The sequence below is a fragment of the Mustela nigripes genome, chromosome 12 (assembly GCF_022355385.1).
Source record: "Mustela nigripes isolate SB6536 chromosome 12, MUSNIG.SB6536, whole genome shotgun sequence".
Lineage (NCBI taxonomy): Eukaryota > Metazoa > Chordata > Mammalia > Carnivora > Mustelidae > Mustela > Mustela nigripes.
Window position 1 is genome coordinate 663,050 of NC_081568.1, and position 18,362 is coordinate 681,411.

Here is an 18,362-nt window from a genome sequence, read left to right on the forward strand (position 1 = left end):
AGACCAGCGTCCTGGGAGGTGGGAATTTTACATCCGGGCCCCAGGCTGTCCCGCAGGCATCCACTGGGGGTCCATGGGTCCAGGAGACCCCGCGGGAGGCCCAGGCTGAGTCTACTGCGTCAGCCCATCATGGGCCATCCCACTGTAGGAGGACCCCATGCGGAGGGGACGATTTGGATGTCCCCCCGCCTGGCTGAGCCCCTGTGGCCACAGGTGCCTTGCTGTCCCGCCGCTGCCTGAGGGCACCCTTGGCCACGGGGGGCAAGAAAAGAAGCCCCTCCTGCCCCACCCTTGCCCCTGCCCCATCAGGGGAGCCCCCTCCTCCCCCAACCTGTGTCCCTGCACGTGGTGGGTGCCTGTGGGGGCCTGGGACTCGTGCCGTCACGGCTCTGCGCCACCCCTCACGGTGACAAGTGAGGCTACAGTCGTCCCGGAATCAGAGGGTTGATTAGGAAGTCAGTGGTTTTTATGAAACAACTGAATGAGCCAGTTTGGGGAGTTCTGACACGTCCCCGACGGGGAACAGGAGGCCCTCACTGGATGCGGGCTGGCCGTCAGCCTCGGGCACCAAAGGAGGCACAGGCCGAGGGCGTGGGGTCAGGAAGGGACCACCTGGGTGAGAGCCGGAGCCCAGTCCAGGTTACCAATTAACTGGCTCCACTGGTTTTCCTTTAAATCGTGAGACCACACACGGAGGTCTGGGAGGGTTCCACAGAGCCAGGGCAGGAGCGAGCAGCGGGCATGGCGTGGGCCGGGGGAGCAGAGCCACATGGGGACGGTCACGGGGACAAGAGGCCGGCATGGGACAACAAGAGCCAGTACCTGCTGAGCTGCCTTGGCTTCGCCGTGGGCCTCGGCAACATCTGGAGGTTCCCGTACCTGTGCCAGACCCATGGTGGAGGTGAGCCGTCCCCGCGAGCCCCGCGCCGGGAGCCCGTGCAGTGGAGGTCTGGCCCCTGGCCGCCCCTTCCGGGGCTCGGGGAGCTGCCCCAAAACCGCTCTTCACAAGGCTCCCTGCGGCTCCATGGGGTGCGCACGGGCCAGGCCGCCCACCCCCCCCACATTGGTGCCCAGGCCATGGCACCCCCTCCCTGCACCAGAGTCCGTGGCTGTCACCCACAGCCCCGGGGAGTGGACCCTGAATGGCCCCCAGGCCAGGCCGGTCCTTTTCTGGGGTGCGACCTTGGGGGCCACGGGGTCTCAGTGTTAGGTCAGCTTGCTGCCAAGCTCTCCTCTGCATGCGTAAGGCCTGAGGCCTCCAAAAGCCCTCTAGGGCCGTCTTCCCGTATCCACCGGGCCCCCGGGTGGAAATGGGGGTGCTGTTCCCTTCGGGGGCAATCTCCTGGCCCCCACCAGGAACAGGTCGGTCAGAAGCGAAGGTCTGTGTGTGGCTGGTGGGGAGTCATCCTGGCCCCTTGGCCCCCCGGCCGTGCTGGGTACACAGGGGTCAGGCCGCGCTGGGGGAATGTGGGCTGGGGGTCTGTGGGAGCCGCCACGGAACAGAGCGGGCGGGAGGCAGGGCCGGGGGGGAGTCCCTGGTTTATGAGGAAGCTGTTTCCTGGAAGTCTATTCGGTTTTCCTGCTTATGAGAAGTTAGAGGAGACATCTCTGCAGGAGCCGCTGCCCCGGAGGTGTCAGAGCTTCCACGGAGGGGTGGGGCCGGGCGGGCACGTGTGCCTTGGGTCGTGCCCCAGGCCTCCGAGCTGCCGTGTGCATCGGGAGAGGCACATGCAGACGCCCAGAAGTGACCTGCACACTGGCGGTCACTCCCGGTCAATAAATGTTGCTCTGACTGGAACCGGTTGGCCGTCACTGTGCTGCATCGTGCAGGGACTGTCCTGGGAACGTGGCTTCCGGAACCCGTGTGCTGGCGTGGCCTGGCTTGAGGGCTACGACCCGGGCACGGGGCACCAGGACCAGCCCATCACCACCTGCACTCGCAGGCCGGGGGAGGGAGGACCTGCTGTTGAAATACTTCTTTTAGACCCTATTTCCGGGTGTGAAGCCCTTCGTGAAATGTCATAGAATAGTCAAGTTTCAAAGCTCCCCTTTTTCCTAAATAAGCACTCTCCCGCGCAAACGACCTTTTCGCCTCACGTGGGTCACTGCTGATAACCTCGACCAAGAGATGAGCGGAAACCCTGTTGCATTTTCATTCCGCGCAAACTCATGACCCGTGGGTGAATATTTTCTCTTCTCAGTGATTACTCAGATCTCTAGGCTTCTCTTTAGTGATGAGACTTAAAAGGCAACATTGTAGCAGAATTGGGGGAAACACTCAGCACACCTGCAGGGCGTCCTGTTCTGTCTCCGCAGTTCCTGGGTGCACGTCGGCACCCACCGTGCAGGTGGGGATCCCACCAGTGGCCGGCGCAAGGCACCTGCCAGGGCCCAAGGTACCATCCCAGGAGTCATTCATGACCCTGTCCATGGCAACGCGCTTGGGGCACCCAGTAAGTGGCCTGCAATCTCCGCACGGCTGTGTTGCGACCTCGGCACCCATGGGTTCCATGGAGCTGGTGGAGTCGCTACGTGATGAGCCCAGTGTGACGGTCCGTGCAGCTGCCCAGCGGGGTGCCCGCCCTGGTTCTGCAGTGGCCGTCGCCACCCCCCGCAGGCTTCCCAGGCAGGCTGTCAGTTCCACGGAAGACGCCCAGGTGTCACGGGCATAGCGTGACATTTCCAGATTGTCTGGGGCCCAATGTCCATCTTGGCATCACCGAGTCGTCCCGGCCACAGAGACAATCCCGTGCCCGCCCTGGTCTCCGTCCTTCGTCTCCTGTCCGGGCGGTCTTGGGGGCCTCGCTCCGCGGATCGTCAGCTGTGACAGGCTCCGTCCCAATCAGACAGATCTTCTCCACGTCTTCTCAGCGGACGGGGCTGGGTGTCTCCCGCTCAGCTCTGCTCGGGCTGGCCGTGCTCGGGGCTCTCCCTGACCCGCAGCCATTTCGCCAGCCGCCCTCCCGCCCGGGAGAAACTCCTTTTCTCTCTTCCTCTGACACCACCGCATGAAGGTTGGGCCCACACCGCCCAATTCTCCCAATCCTAGCTGCATTTAACCTGTTTCTGCAGCAAGCGCAGCTGGACGAGGAAGGGCTCGGCCCGCGGTGCTGTCGCACGGCAGAACAGTGTGTCAAGACCCGGGTCCCAGGTCGCCCACGGCATCCGCCCAACCTGCAGTCAGTTGGGAGCGCCGACAGCCCTCTTTGGGTCAGAATCTTGTGGAAGGGCTCACAGAACCCATGAAGCAGTCCACTCGTTGTGCCGGGTTTTTGTAGCGAGCACGGCCTGGAGCAGCCACGGGCAGGGACGCACAGAGTGAGGGCGTCGGAGCTCCCCGCCCCCCCTCCAGCACCTCCCGGGCTCCCCTGCCTGGAGCGGTCCGAGCCCCGTGGCCTACGGTTTTCACGGAGGTTCCATTCTGCAGGCGCCGGTGATGGAGTCACCAGCCCGGGTGATGAGCTGTCTCCGGGCCTCCAGCCTGGCCTGGAAGCCGAAGCGGGGCTCCACATCCTGCCTCTCCAATCGCGTGGCTGGGTTGTCTGGGGACCGGCCGCTTCCTCCAGAGGTTTTTATCCAGGTGGCGGTTCGCTTGGGTTTCAGACAGGGCCACAGCGCCCGGAGAAAGCAGTAGTCTCCATCTGTGGCCGCAGAGCCGCTCTCTTCTCCCGGAAGCAGGGCTGATTCGGCTGCGAAGAGGAAGGCCCCTCCCTTCCCCGGCACTGCTCCTCCGGGTGTTCCGCCTGGGCCCACGGACTGCGACCCTCCCCGCAGAGCTGGGTCCGTAGGTCCTGGCCGGCCTGAGCCTGCAGGGCCCTTCCAGGCAGCAAGTCACACGCCTGGGGCCCAGAGCCCCTGTCTGATGCCCAGACACCCACTCCCAGGCTCCGGGCAGCTGGTCCCCTGTCCCTACCATGTTGCAGGTGTTTGCGTGAGGCCCAAGGGGGGCTGGGAGGTGCACACACCTGCGCGGGACCCCACAGAGCGAGGTATAGGTGGGGTGGGTGGGAAGAGCGCAGCCTGGGGAGGGGTCCCGCATCTGGACCCTATCTCCCTGGCCCGTGGCTGGCCTCTCTCCCAGCCAGGGGCTCCGTGAAGCGGTCTGGGCTATATTCACAGCCCAGCACCAAGCCCCTGCCCGCAGGTGCCCTGCTCATCCCTGGGGCTATGGCAGCCCTTGAGGCCGCCTCCCAGAATGCCATGTCGTTCTCTTACCCGTCTTACGGTCTGGCCACGACATGCATGACACCAACAAGCACTGTTTGTCCCAAACACCGGCGTCCTGTGCAGAAGCTGATGCGGGCTGAGGGACTACCTGTCCTCTCCCGGGCCCTGGCTCAGGGTCAAAACCTCTGAGCGAGATGCAAAATCCCAGGGAGACCCTGGCCTCATGGAGGCCGGGCTGGCACCGGGCCGGTGCAGGGAGACTTGGGGAGCACAGTTGCTGATGTGGTCCGCCCTGTGTGTGCGGGGGGGGGGGGGGGCAGTGGACCCACACTCAGCAGTTAACTGGGAGAAAACGCAGCTCCTGACCGCACAGCTCTCCCTTCCCCCAGCAGTAAGGGAACACGCACCTTCCTGTAGGGTGCGGGAGCCGGCACCCCACACACGCCCCTCGGTGGGCCCCTCGGGGCTGTGGGCTCCTGGGGAGGCCGGGCCCTTCCCTCCTCATACCTGTGGCCTTTCTCCCGATCCGGCCACTGCTGGCTCCCTTGGGGACCACAGAGCCTCCCGCCACCATGGCTACAGGTGCCCACCTCCCAGCCTGGACGCTGGCTCAGGGCTGCAGCCCATGCCCAGGCACGGAGAGACGGGTCCCAGCCTCCGTGCAGGCACAGAGCTCCAGACACCGTTTCAAATGTCCTCCCTCTCCGACATTCTGCCAGAAGCACAGACCAGCCCCACATTAGAGCAGAGTCCATAATCGGGGTGCGGGGTGTCCCTCTAAGAACAACACTGCCCCCAGAGGCTCACGGGTGGGATGCTGCCGAGGGACTGGAAACAGCCACAGACCAGGTGCCTGACGCGCAGGCCTGTCTCCCCCAGCCCAATGCCGCACCGGGCCGTCGCCCACTGTCCACTGACCACGGTATCTTATTTATTTATTTGACAGAGAGAGATCACAAGTAGGCAGGCAGAGAAAGAGACAGGAGGAAGCAGGCTCCCTGCTGAGCAGAGAGCCCAATGCAGGACTCGATCCCAGGACCCGGAGATCATGACCTGAGCCGAAGGCAGCGGCTTAACCCACTGAGCCACCCAGGCGCCCCTGACCACGGTATCTTTGCAGGGGCCTTCCTCATCCCCTACCTCATCGCGCTGGTCCTGGAGGGGATCCCCATCTTCTACATCGAGCTGGCCATCGGCCAGTGCCTGCGGAGAGGGAGCATCGGGGTGTGGATGGCCATCTCGCCCTACCTGGGCGGAGTGGGTAGGCTGTCCGCCTCGGGCCTGGAGCTGCTGGGAGGGCGGGGCTGGGGGCCCCGTGGCTACCTTGCATCAGCTTGTCACTCCAGTGCACAGTCAGTGGCTTTGACCCTGCCGGAGAGGGTCCTGGACCTAACAGGGTGGGGAGGTGCATGTGGCCGCGTTCCCGTGGGAGCTGAGTCTGCTCATGCTCTCAGCACACCTCTTCCAGGAGGCCCGCTTTGGTTCCCCCAAAGCCCCAGGAGGTGCAGGGTGCTGGTGGGGTGAGCTCAGGGCACAGGAGGGGGAGGCGGCAGACCCAGCCCCATGGAGCAGCAGCGAGCTGTCCCAGATCGCCCACGCACGTGTCCCTGCGGGTGTTGAGCCCACACGCCCTGGGAGCCTGAGAGTGTCCGGCGAGGCCTGGACAGAGGGAAGGAGCCTGTGACACGCACCGCACGGGGGCTGCAGCACTGTGTGCGAGGCCCGCTGGGAAGCCCATAAAGAGGCGGACCCCAGCCCAGCTGTGGATGGAGCCACACAGCCGTGGAGCAGACATGTTGCCCCTGTGTGCACGTAGCCAGCTGTGGGCCACCAGCGGGGCGGGCGGCCTCGGGGGGACAGGGAGCAGGGTGGGGTGCCATGTCTGGAGCCTGGCAGCTGGGGCAGGGGGAGGCGCTGACCGCCGCCTCCCGCAGGGCTGGGCTGCCTCACCGTCTCCTTCCTGGTCAGCCTGTACTACAACACGGTCCTCTCGTGGGTGCTGTGGTACCTGCTCAACTCCTTCCAGGACCCGCTGCCCTGGAGCTCCTGCCCACTGGACATCAACCGCACAGGTGGCACGGGTCGGGGGGTGGCACCCTGCCTCATGCGGGCCCTGCAAGGGCTCCCTGGATGGCATACCCGGAACCCTGCTCTCCCTACCCTGCTGCACCTGACCGTGGGTGGGCCCAGGGCCCCCAGGGACCCCGTGTATTCACAGCCCGGCCACGTGCATGCCTGCCCAGCAGCGAAAGGCTGAGTGGGCGGGACCTCGGCTCCTGCTGGATGGGTCCAACCCTCAGCCATGGTCTCAGCAGAGGATGGTCTCACATTCCGGGAAAAGCCACTATTTTGTGCTGCTTCACGAAGCTGTGTTAACCCTACTTCCCTTCCTGCCTCTGCTGACAATAACTTGGCCGTCCTGCACGAGGCCAGCCCAGGGGCAAGTCTGGGCCTGGAAGCTCCCTATACCCACCCTCTGGCCCTAGTTGTGCGCCCTGGGCAGTGGGGGGCACAGGTCCTGCCTGGTGTGCCCAGTGCTCAGGCAGCAGCTCTGGGCTGGGTTACTGCAGACTGCACTCCTGGGCAGAGGCCTTCAGAGCCCACAGCCAGGCCCGAGCTCTGTGGCCAGCCCCTGAAAGGAGCCTCCTGGTTCCAGCGTTCGAGGCCGAGTGCCAAGCCAGCAGCACTGTGAGCTACTTCTGGTACCGGCAGACGCTGAACATCACGGCCGACATCAGCGACAACGGCTCCATCCAGTGGAGGCTGCTGGCCTGCCTGGCTGCGTCCTGGGCAGTGGTGTACCTGTGTGTCATCAGAGGCATCGAAACCACAGGGAAGGTGCAGCTCCTCGGGTGGACCCCATTGCCCACTCCCTCCAGCTCGGCGTTCAAGCATGGGTTTAGAAGCTGTGCTGGGAGGGTGCAGATGTGAGGCTGGTGCACTCCCTGGGGATGGGTGCCTGTACCCGGCCACACAGTGCAGACACCAATGGGGGCGGGGGGAGGTTAAAGGAAATTTAACCTGTTTGGGTCTCTAGGTTTTAAGTGTGTTTCTCTTGATGTGCACAGAGGATCCTGAGTTTCTGGCGATCCCTGCCCTTGTTTGGCTGTTTAGACCGTTTACGTTTAGTGTGACAATCAGTGCAGGTTCTGCCGGCTGTCCTGTGATTGTTTCCTGCTGGTCCCTTTGGTTCTCCACTCTGGCTGCTCCCATTTCCTGGGTGGTTCTTGTGACCCCGCTCTGTCCATCTGTTGGCTCGTCAGTGGTAACGGTTCTCCCCTCAGGGCTGGATGAGGGGCTTGGCCATCGGTCCTTCTGGGAGCAATGCCGTCCATGGGCTGAGGCAGGAGACCCTCACTCAGACTACACTGTCTTCCTTGGCTTTCCTGCCACCGGCTCACATTTCATGACGACGGTCTGCGAGCAGCCAGTGTGTCCTGGCATGCTTGTCTGAAACAGTTTACTGTCTCTTGAAGAGACATCAGTGACAGGGAGAAATGTGTCAATGGCTCCTCGCGTAGTTTCTGTGCAGGCCTGGGCCTCCGTCTCGCACACCTGCCTTCACCGTGCACCCTCCCCTCTCCTGGGGCTCAGACAAGTCCCTCGCTATGCGTGTCCTCCCGTTCGACGTGGGTGACATCACCCCTTACCTTCCCCACCTGTGGCCCCGACACACGATTGTGGCCCTTCTGCCCATGTCCGGGTGTGGGCGTGTGCCTGCTCATCTCGGCTGGCATGTTACAGTTACTGTCCCGTGAGCGTCTTTGTGCTTGGGAGGACCAGAATTACTGCATGAGACCAAAGCAACCATTAGGCCCGACAACCCACCAGAAACTCCAGAGACCCCTGAGATGGAAGTCCCTGCAGGGCGCCGGGATGGCGGTCAGTCAGTGCTCAGGGACTGGGGCGGCAGCGAGGAAAGAGTGTTGTCCTGGGTTTATTCTGAGCAGACCCCACGTGTGCAGACCCGTGGCCACACCTGACGGCAGAGGGGACTCTGGTCCTATGCTGGGGAGATGGGTGTGGGTGTGGGTGTGGCCCCAGGGCCCCTGTGAAGTGCCCGGCTGTGGGCACTGGGGTGGAGAGGAGGGCTGGCGCCTGGGAGAGGTGCAGTGTGGGTCAGAGGGAGGCTCGCCCGCCTGGGACGGTCAGTGCCTGCCCCACAGACACAAGTGTGCACGTGACTCCACTCGTGCCCATCCCCAGGAGTGCCAGACCCTCGGGGCCTGACTGGGGCCCACACCCCCCATGGCACCCTTGGCCCCCACTGGGCTGGAATCCCCGATGACGGATGGGGGGCCAGCCACAGAGGCACCTACCACACAGCTGCCTCTTGAGGGTTTTCTGCGGAGTGGATACCCCTGAAAAGTCTAACAATTTGGTCTTTTTTAAAGGCGATTTATTTCACAGCCCTGTTCCCTTATCTGGTCCTGACGATCTTCCTTATCCGAGGACTCACCCTGCCTGGGGCGGTCAGAGGCTTAATCTACCTGTTCACTCCGAATGTAAGTTGGTCAGAGGCTTAATCTACCTGTTCACTCCGAATGTAAGTTGGTTTGAATGGAGTCCAGGCTCCAGGCTCCAGGAAACAAACGTGTCAGAGGCAGAGCCCAAACCAGCTCCCTCCATCCCCTGGCTGTGGGAATGGCCACTAGGCAGAGGCCAGGCCGCCCAGGGCCGTGTGCGGGTGAGGGCAAGGACGTGGGTGGTACGGGGTCCCAGGGAGAAGGTCAGGGTCAGGGGGAGCGAGCAGGAGGACTTGACTTGTGACATGGATCCCGAGGGATGTTGCTGGTGGAGTTCAGGAAAGAAGCCATCTGGAGGCCCAGATGTCCCACCCCAGTGCCCTGCACCCCAGACCTCCGAGGACCTTGCGAGCTGCTCGCGCTACACCCAGCAAGCTGTCACAGGACCTGGGGGCCCACACCCCTCTTAGACCTTCACACACTCTCTAGGACCCCAGCATTCTGCAGGAGCTTCCAGGGGCTGCACAGCAGCAGGAAGGGGGCACTGGCTGTGCACATGGGTCTGCCTGGGTCCGTCCCCAGCAGCAGAGACTCCAGGCGCTTCGAGTCCCTCAGAACCCCCAGGTCTGAGAGGAGCAGAATAAACACAGCAAGTCAGGCTGCTCAGACCCATTTCTCAGCCCTGAGCGGTCTGTTGGCCGCACTCCAAGCCCACGTGGACAGGAGCTGTGGCCCGTCACAGAACAGCGCGGCTGCGCTTGCCGAGGGAGCTGCCCTCTCGGCGGGGGTCCTCGGCTGCCCACACACCTTCGGGGGAGTCGCCGCACGGGAAGCCGGGGCGGGGGGGTTTCCGGGGCCGGTGGGTTCTGTCAGCGGCACAACCCTTCCCAGGTGCAGACTCTCGGGAACCCGCGGGTGTGGCTGGACGCGGCCACGCAGATTTTCTTCTCCTTGTCCCTGGCCTTCGGGGGACACATCGCTTTTGCGAGTTACAACCCGCCCAGGTAGGGACCAGGCTCGGGGTGGGCTCCCTCCGACATGGGGCCGGGCCTCCCGTCCCGAATCTCTGGGAGAGCCGCGAGCCCGTGGGGCATAACGTCCCATGTGGCCTGCTGTGAACCTGTGCTAAGAGAAGGCTCACGGGGCTCCTACTGCCGGGCCCCCACGGCGGCCACGCATGTTCCGCGGAAAGAGCCTGTAGAGTCAGTCCCAGGAATAAGGTCTCACCAGGGGTGACACCAGCACAGGCAGCACAGTGTCACGCTCGAGGCCAGAGAAGTAGAGACACAGGGTCCATCAGCTCCCTGGTCACTTGAGATGGATGCGGGGCCCACACGGGGCCGCCTGTGGTGAGGACCCCGGGTGCTGGGCCCCGAAGCACCACCCACCGCCTCACAAGCCCCCGGGGCCGTCTGAACAAGCGGCGTTCTATGTGGCAGCCAGAGCTTCTCCCCTGCCAACATGCAGGGGTGGGTGGGATGGGGGCGCGGGGGGCTTCCCAGGCCTGCACCAGACAAGGGACCACCTCAGCCCCCTCCACATAACTCGTGTGGAGCTCGTGTCAGCAAAGCCCACTCCAGGCTCCATGAGGCCCCACATTGTCCTTAGCTCCTGGTCTCCAGGCCTGGGGGACAGGGTGGAGGCTGAGGCTTTTAGACCACCCAACTTCTTCAGCTGGGGGGGCGGGACAGGCCTGGTGGGGAGGGGGTCGGCCGGCAGGGAGGGGTCCACAGGGAGCGGCCATGGAAAGGGGTCTGAGACCATCCTGAGACGTGCAGGGACAAACCCAGAGCTGGGGGTCGTGGGCATGTAGGCTCTGTGTGTGGGGGGGTCCTAGGTGGGGATGTGGGGATGGCCCTAAGCACAATGTGCCATGCGTGTGTGTCTGCCAGGAACAACTGTGAGAAGGACGCGGTGACCATCGCCCTGGTCAACAGCATGACTTCCCTGTATGCGTCCATTGCCGTGTTCTCGGTTTTGGGATTCAAGGCAGCCAACGACCACGGGCGCTGCCTGGACAGGTGAGCATGGCGCCCTTGGCTCTGAGGGCAGGGTGTCCACGGAGCACGGACCTCAGACGCTGGCTGCCGCTCTGGGGCCACTCAAGCACCGTCTTCTCCCCAGGAGTGGGGTGGAACAGCTCCAGAGGCCCGCGCCCCCCGCAGCCTGGAGCCTGACCCCATATGCAAGTGGGGTCTCTGGCCGACACTGGCTAAGAGGAGGTCGTACCGATCCCACACCTGTGTCCTTACGAGAGACAGGGAGGGACACACAGACACACATGGGGGAGGCCGCATGAGGAGGCAGAGGCCGGAGAGACACAGCCACGGGCCTGGGGACACTGGGGCACCAGAATCTGTTTGCTCAAAGGCTTTCAGTCTGTAGCTCCACCACGAATGCACAGGACACAGAGGCTGTCAGCATCTCGGAACGGCTAAGGCCGGCAATTCTGGTTTGCAAGCAGCCCTCCAAAGGTGGTTGAGCAGGCCCTGTGAGGCACAGGCTCGGCCCTCTGTGACGGTGCCCAGGGCAGCCCCCTATCAGCCGTGACACCTGTGCGAACACACTCAGGCCATGCTCAGGCCACGCTCGGGGGTGTGAGGGGAGAGCCTGAGCAGATGCACAGCCTGAGCTCGGGCCCTGTGGGCCATGTGCACCCGTTGGAATGTTCTGGAGAGGCAGCGGGGCCCACATGCTGAACAGCGTGGTCCCCACTGGGGAACGGCAGGGGCGGCTCTTCCAGCTCTTTCCACCGAGCACCGTGCAAGAGTCTGTGCTCACCAGGACAGCCGGTACTCGGGCCTGCACGGGCTCCCCGGCCCAAGCCAACGGAACAGATGCTTGTGACCGCACAAGGAGAAACCAGAGGGCCCCAGACCTGGGCCCCGGGCAACTTCCCAAGGCCACGAACAGCCCCAGAAGCGCCACGAGTACTCATGTCAAGGTCACAGGAGATTTCAGCAAGTAGGCAAAGGAAGAAGTCCAGGGTACCCCGGGCTTGTGTGAGCCGCGAGCCTTGAAGCTGAGGAACACCCGCTGGGGGCGGCAGGCGGGGGCTATCCGGGGACGCTACTCCGACCCGCTGCGCCCTCGGGGGAGCGTCCCCTCAGGCTCTGTCCCTGCAGCGAGTGCAGCCTGGCCCTCCCGAGGCGCCGGTGTCCTTCCGGGTGTTTCCGGGCTGCAGCGCCCGGCCTAGCGTGCCCTCGCCCGCCTGTGTCTCTGCAGAAACCTCCTTCGCCTCCTCAACGCGTTCGATCTCCCCGACCAGAGCATCTCCAGGGACGACTACGCCGCCGTCCTCGCGCACCTGAACGCCACTCAGCCCGAGAGCGTGGCCAGGCTCCCCCTGGAAGTCTGCCAGCTGGAGGACTTCCTGGATAAGGTACCCGCAGGGCCCAGCCTTGTTCCAGAAGGCTGCAAACCTTGTCCACAGAGCTGGCCTGGGCTGGCGTGGCAGCTGTGAACAGAGGCTGCAGACCAGCCATGTGCCTCTGTGGGGCTGAGCTTCCAGAAAGCCCGTGGCCGCAAACGCAGTGTGTCTGACGGGGACCTGCCCGGGGGGCTGGGGGCCAGGCTGACCCAGGACAGTGGGTGTTGCTGGTGCAGAGCTGGGCTGTGGCCAGTCGGGCAGCTGCGCCCAAGGAGGGGCAGCCGTGAACCCCTGGATGTGGGCGTGATACCCCTGAGACCCGCACCCCAGGCCTGCGGCCCCCCCCCCCCGCGAGCTGCATGGCGATAGGGGGACGGGTTCCTTCCCTCAGAAGCACACCTGGGCTTGCCGTGTAGCCAGAAAAGGGCAGGGCCACCACCTTGCCCCGGCGCTGGGGGCGAGGGGTCCCTTGTGGGGTCAAGCACAAGGCCCCATGCGCATGTTGCAGAGCGCCTCGGGCACTGGCCTGGCCTTCGTCGTCTTCACGGAGGCTGTCCTCCACATGCCGGGCGCCCCCGGCTGGGCCGTGCTCTTCTTTGGGATGCTGTTCACCTTGGGCTTGTCGTCCATGTTCGGGAACATGGAGAGCATCATCACACCCCTGCTGGACATGGGAGTCGTGCGCAGATCTGTCCCCAAGGAGGTCCTGACCGGTGAGCAGCCAGCCAGCCTGCCCTCTGGGGCTGTCCCCATGTCCTGCAGTCTGTCCACTGCTGCCTGCTGTCCAGATGTCGCCCCTCCGTGACCGTCCCAGCGGGAGCCCAGGTCTGGCCTTGCTACCCCTCAGGGCCGGTCCCCACGGCTCTGCACTCACTCAGCATCCCACAAGGGGCTGAGACCATCCTGAGACCAGCAGGGACAGACCCAGGGCTGGGGGTCTGGGCATGTACTGTGTCCTGCCCACGGGCACGGCGCTGGGGGAGCCAGGGGCAGGGCAGTGGGCTGAGCCGCGGAGGTGCCACTGTCCATCCAGGCCTGGTCTGCCTGCTCTGCTTCCTCTCGGCGACTTGCTTCGCGCTGCAGTCGGGCAGCTACTGGCTGCAGGTGTTCGACAGCTACGCCGCTCCCCTGAACCTCATCATCTTCGCCTTCTTCGAGGTGGTCGGTGTCGCTTACGTGTACGGAATGCCCCGGTGAGTACGTGTCCCCTGGGGCTGCCCTCCCACTCCTGGCGCTCCCCCCAAACCCGGCCTGTGCACGAGGCTCCCGCACCCCGGCAGCTGCCTGCCCGGGCTGCACAGGACAGGGCAGGACCATCTGAGTCCCCCCCCCCCACCAAACAGACACGGGGGGGGGGTGTCCCCATGGTCCAAAGCAGCTGTGTGGGGACCCGGCCCCACCTCGTTGCTTGGGCCTCCAGCCCGTCGGGGTGGGCGGCAGACCGGCCCGTCTCCAGCCTCGCACGGCAGACCCCTGCGGCCAAGGATGGGGCAACTCTAGGGCACTGGGGGGCCTCTTGTCCTGACCCTCTGAGGAGGCCCCACACATGCCCCGCCCATCCCCACCTGGGCTCACAAGTGCACCACACCTGCCCCCTCTGTCCCTCACCTGTCACACCTGTCCTCACACCAGTCTCACTTCTCACACCTGCTACTCCTGTGCCCCTGCTCAGACAGTCCTAGACGTCTGACCCTTTTCCTTGTCCCCTCGGGGGTCCCGGGCAGTCCCAGATGCCAGGGCATTCACCGCTGCTCTGTGGGCATCGGGGCCATGGGCTTGTCCTCTGGAGAGGGAGGGGTAAGAGGCAGCCGTCCAGTGGGGACTCGCCCAGCAGTGAGGACAGAAACAGTGAGCCCTGGGCACAACCAGCCCCGGGGCGTCAGACGGAGGCGCTTAGGAGAGGAGCTGAGGAAGGGCTGTGAGCTCCTGCCGGCTCTTGGGCATAGTGGGCATAGCTCACGCCATGGCCCAGGGTGGCTGCCGTGGCCCCCGCGTGTCCTGGCCTCTTCTACCCCCAGACCCTAGCAGAGACTGGACACCCCAGGAGCTTCCCTGCCCAGCCCTGTGTCCCAGCAGGATGACCTTTCCACATCATGACCCAGGAAAGGTGTCGGGCAACAGAGTGCTGGGGACAGCCCCTGTGGGCCCTAGCTCAGTGACACCGGCTGAGGCTGTGGCAGAGCAGGTTGGTGGGTGAGCTCAAGCCCAGTGTCTCTGTGACAGGTTCAGCAATGACATAGCATGCATGACTGGGAGGCAGCCTGGGCTCTACTGGCGGGTGACCTGGAAGGTCGTCAGCCCGCTGCTGCTGCTGACCATCTTCATGGCCTACATTGCTATCCTGGCCTGGACGCCGCTGAGCTACAGGGCCTGGGATCCCCAATACGTAGGTCCTCTGGGGGGCACTGGGAGCCACTTTGGGCCTGCCCTGGCCCTTCCCTGGTGCCGTCTAGGACCCAGATATCACCCTAAGTGACCTCGTGGGCCGCCAGATGTCCAGGGTCCCCTGGGGGCATCAGAGCCGACCCTGGCAGGGACTTGGGCGAGGCTCAGTGGCAGGAGGACTGAGCAGCCTCCAGGTCCCCGGGGCAGCTCAGCCGGGGACGAGGCCTCAAGACGCGCTGCTCAGGTGCTGCGGGGCCGCCCGTGCGCACCTGCTCTGGTCTGAGTGGAGGGAAGGTGTGTGTGTCACCGGGCTGCCGCTGGTGTGCTCCGAAGAAAGGGAGCGCAGGGCAGTCTGCTGCCAGCCCTTCCCTGTCCCCTGGGCGGCACCCTGAGCTGCGGGCACCCCACCGACCTGCCACCCGTCCCATCCCTCCAAACCTCACTGAGCTGTCCCTTCTCGGGAGCACAGAAGTCATTCGTTCCAAGCCTCCTTACACAAGTGGCTCCACGTCGCCAGCGGTGGGTGAGGGAGGAACGGCACCATGGTTTTCAAGAATTTTCATGACAATCGTCCCGTCAGATTCCCACACTCAGGCCTCACAGTGACCTCAGAAGAGACACCTCACGTTGGGGGAAGATGCCACCGTCTCTTATGGAGCGGGACACGGGGTCCAGCGCCGCCCCGAGGCTGTGCAGCCCCTCAGGGTGGTGGGGGGCGCTCCACAGACAGCCCGATATCAGGCCTGGGTCTCAGGGACCCCGTCCCCACGAGAGGCTCAGCCCCAAACCTGAACCTGTGGGTCCCCACCTCCTCGCTGCCACCGCGCCCACCCCCACCCCAGACGGAGCCTCAGTCAGGAAGAGGCCGGGGGAGGCGGCCGACATGACTCAGGGCCTGCGGCCGAGAGTCAGCCTCGCCTGTCCCTTCCCCAGAGGCTCACCTATGGCCTCGTGTCCCCACAGGCATGGTTCCCGTCACGGCAGGAGAAGTTGTACCCGGGCTGGGTGCAGGCCGCCTGCGTCCTCCTGTGCTTCCTGCCTGCACTGTGGGTCCCGGCTGTGGCACTTGTCCAGCAGCTCGCCAAGCGCAGACAGAAGCAGGACACCTGGCAGGACGGGTGCCCAAAGCTGCAGGAGGGAGGGGCCAGCTGAGGGTCGGGCTGGGGGTAGCACGGGGGACTGGCCTATGAGCCTCCTGCTGGCAGAGAGCTGGACCCCATTACACACTTGCCCAGACCTTGACCTGTGGCTGCTGTTTCCCAACCCCCCTGCGTTCCGCCGACCCTGCTCACCGCACAGCCCAGATCAGTGACCACAGTCCATGCTGTCCCTCTAGCCCCTAGGGCCCTGCCCTCTGGGGTGACACACGGAGCTATCTGTGGGGCCACATATTGTGCCCAGTGAGTCCACATAAGGGCTGAAGGGCAGGCGGGCCCCGAGGCCACATGGCTGGCAGAGCAGCCGGAAGAGGTGCACATCACAGCTCTGCAGTGGGGCGCATGGAGGCTGTCCCCGCGGCGGACGGAAGGGCAGCCCCTTTCTGTCAAGACCATTTGGGGCATGGGCGGGTCTGTTGGGACCTGTACGGACCCTCTCGGTCAGCCGGAGCCCGGGTCTGTGTCGAGACCCAGGCCTCCTGTGTGCAGGGAACCCTCACTGCGTCCACGGCCTGGCTCCTCCCGCCCCAGGACGGGGCCTCCCCGCACGAGCACAGGCAGGTGCTAGACGCTCTCCTGACCTTATTGCCGAGAAACACCACTGTTCTTTAAAGATTTCCTCAGAGACTCAAATGTGGGTCAAGAAAGTCCAAAAAGGCTGATTCTCTCTCATCCGTGAAGCAGAGATCAGGTCTCAGGGGCTGGTCTTGACTTGCCACAGCCCGAGCGCACGCTTCATGCTGCGGGGGTGAAACCGTGGCTCGACGGAGAACGGAGCTGTCCAGGGTGCTGAAAGGCCGCCGTGAGCCTGGTCCAGACGTGCTTGCTGGGGCTGCCCTTGTCCAGGCCACCCAGACCCCGGGAAACAGAAGCTCCTGCTCCAATGTCCCTCTCAGAGGAGCTGAGTATTAAGATGAAGCGAGCCCAAGAACACCCCCTGAAGTGTGCCCCGAGCCCCGTGGGTAGGGTGAGCCATGCTATGACCCTTGGCTTGTGGCTCCTTCCTCCAGCAAAAATCCAGCAAGGCCGGTGAGTCCTCGCCGTGTCTTTCCAACACCTCGCTGCCAGCAAGGTGCTGGGGTTTCCCTGCGCGCAGCTGGATAATTTAGGATGATCTCCCCATCCCGAGGTCAACTGATTGGCTCCCTAACCCCACTGCACCCACAGTCCCCTGTGCCACATCAGGGAGCACTCCCAGGCTCTGCGGTCAGGGCAGAGGCACCTTTGGGGCATCATTGTTCCACTTCCCACGGTGCCTGGGGGATTCTGGGCCCTTCACGGTGTCCTCACAGGTGAGCAAGGTGTCCAGGTTCACGCACACACCTGGGGGGTGGCAGGTGAGGTCCTGGGAGCACCAGCACTCAAGCCACTCTTCCTCCCGCCGCGGAACACAGCAGTCAGCAAGCCTTCCAACGCGCAGCGCAGACCCAGGAAACACCAGAAAACTGGGGTCTTTTCCTTTGCTTTAAAAAATCTCATTTTCACTCTTCACCTAAGGAGGTTTAGCCGTGTGCATACTGATTTTAAGGAGATGAACCAGAAAGGGTTCTCAGCGAGCTGAGCCCGACCAAGCACCAGTCCTCTCGGGGCTTCGACACATCAGCAAGAAGGCGCGATCCTGAGTAAGACGCTGACAGAACGTCTGTACCCGAGAAACGGGACTCAAGCTGGGGACAGATGGACGGCTGACCTCTAGGGTCTGGTCCGTGACACGAATGCCAGAAATGGGCCCCTGGGGCCTGGGAGCAGGTGGGGGCCAGTGGCCGGTCAGCTCGGGAGCCTGGTGTGGGGTCCCGGCGGTGTCCCCATGGGCTCCGTCCGCGCCAGCAGGGCAGGTCAGCCCTCCCTGCTTCTGACAGTGGAGGCACCACCGCGGCCAGGCTGGCGTGCATGCTGGGTGGGGCCCGGTTCCGCTCGGCTCATCTCCGCTGCATTTTCCACCCACTGCATTTACGACCGCTGCGTGGACTTGGGTCCTCCATAAATGTGTCTGTGCAGCCCCTGGGACGCGGTGCCCTTCCCCAGATCTGCTGAAGCAGAAATATATTTGGGGTGGAGGAACACCTGTGCAGTTCAAGCCCCCAGGACGGCTCGGGCTGACACCCACCTCACCGCCCAGGTCAACCATGAACACCTGCCTTTTCCAGAAAGTTCTGTCTGGGTCACCCCACTGCTGCCTGGTCAGGCTGACCCTCTCTTGCCACAACCTGTGGGGCCGCTCACTCCCCCCAAGATCCTCCACCTAGGCCCCCACCAGAGCCGTGACCTGGGACCCTGAGCAGAGCACCACCCCCCAAACCTGGCCCTTCCTGCAGGCCCTCACTGTCCCTCAGCCTGGGGGCTCCCCGGTGCGTTAGCAGGAGCCCCACTCCTGCTGGCTCGAAACAGCCGCTCCTGCAGAGCCCGCCCCATGACACCTGTTTCCCGGCCCGAGCCCTGCTGGTCGATGTGTCCAGATGCAAACACGGCCTCTGGGCTGAGGTGATGAAGGGGGCACACAGGCACGATTGCCTGCACACGTCTGGGGCACGGGAGCGGAAGACCAGCAGCCCGGGCGGGGCCAGGGCTGGACGCGGGGCAGTGGGCTACCATCTACCTCCCAAACCCTCATGTTGCGCCCCCACTGCCCATTCCAAGGAAGCCGCCAGGAGAGCCCCGGACATGGAGAAGCCAGAGAAATGTGATCACTAGGAGACCCAGGGTTCTGGGCTTCAGGCCCTGGCTGCCCAACCCCTCCCAGGGTCCACAGTAAGGCCAGAGTTCGCCGTAGACGGGGCGGGTGCTGGGCGGGGTCCTTCTGACTCATGGTCTGGCTGC

General features: G+C 64.2%; 1 protein-coding gene across 4 annotated transcripts; it reads left to right on the forward strand.

Annotated features, from left to right (window-relative positions):
* Positions 1–701: 701 nt before the first annotated feature.
* SLC6A18 (solute carrier family 6 member 18) lies at positions 702–18,358 on the forward strand. Of its 4 annotated transcripts, none has more exons than XM_059416828.1 (12): positions 702–901; positions 5,288–5,428; positions 6,102–6,239; positions 6,824–7,005; positions 8,562–8,672; positions 9,525–9,637; positions 10,526–10,654; positions 11,859–12,015; positions 12,512–12,716; positions 13,037–13,196; positions 14,227–14,389; positions 15,352–15,630. In XM_059416828.1, the coding sequence occupies exons 1-12, from the start codon at positions 742–744 to the stop codon at positions 15,538–15,540; spliced, it is 1,848 nt and encodes a 615-aa protein (XP_059272811.1). In that variant the 5' UTR covers positions 702–741; the 3' UTR covers positions 15,541–15,630. The 4 variants fall into 4 exon arrangements, with proteins under 4 accessions (XP_059272811.1, XP_059272814.1, XP_059272812.1 ...); XM_059416830.1 differs by having other exon boundaries at positions 808–901; positions 6,880–7,005; XM_059416831.1 differs by lacking the exons at positions 14,227–14,389; positions 15,352–15,630 and adding an exon at positions 17,043–18,358.
* Positions 18,359–18,362: the final 4 nt, after the last annotated feature.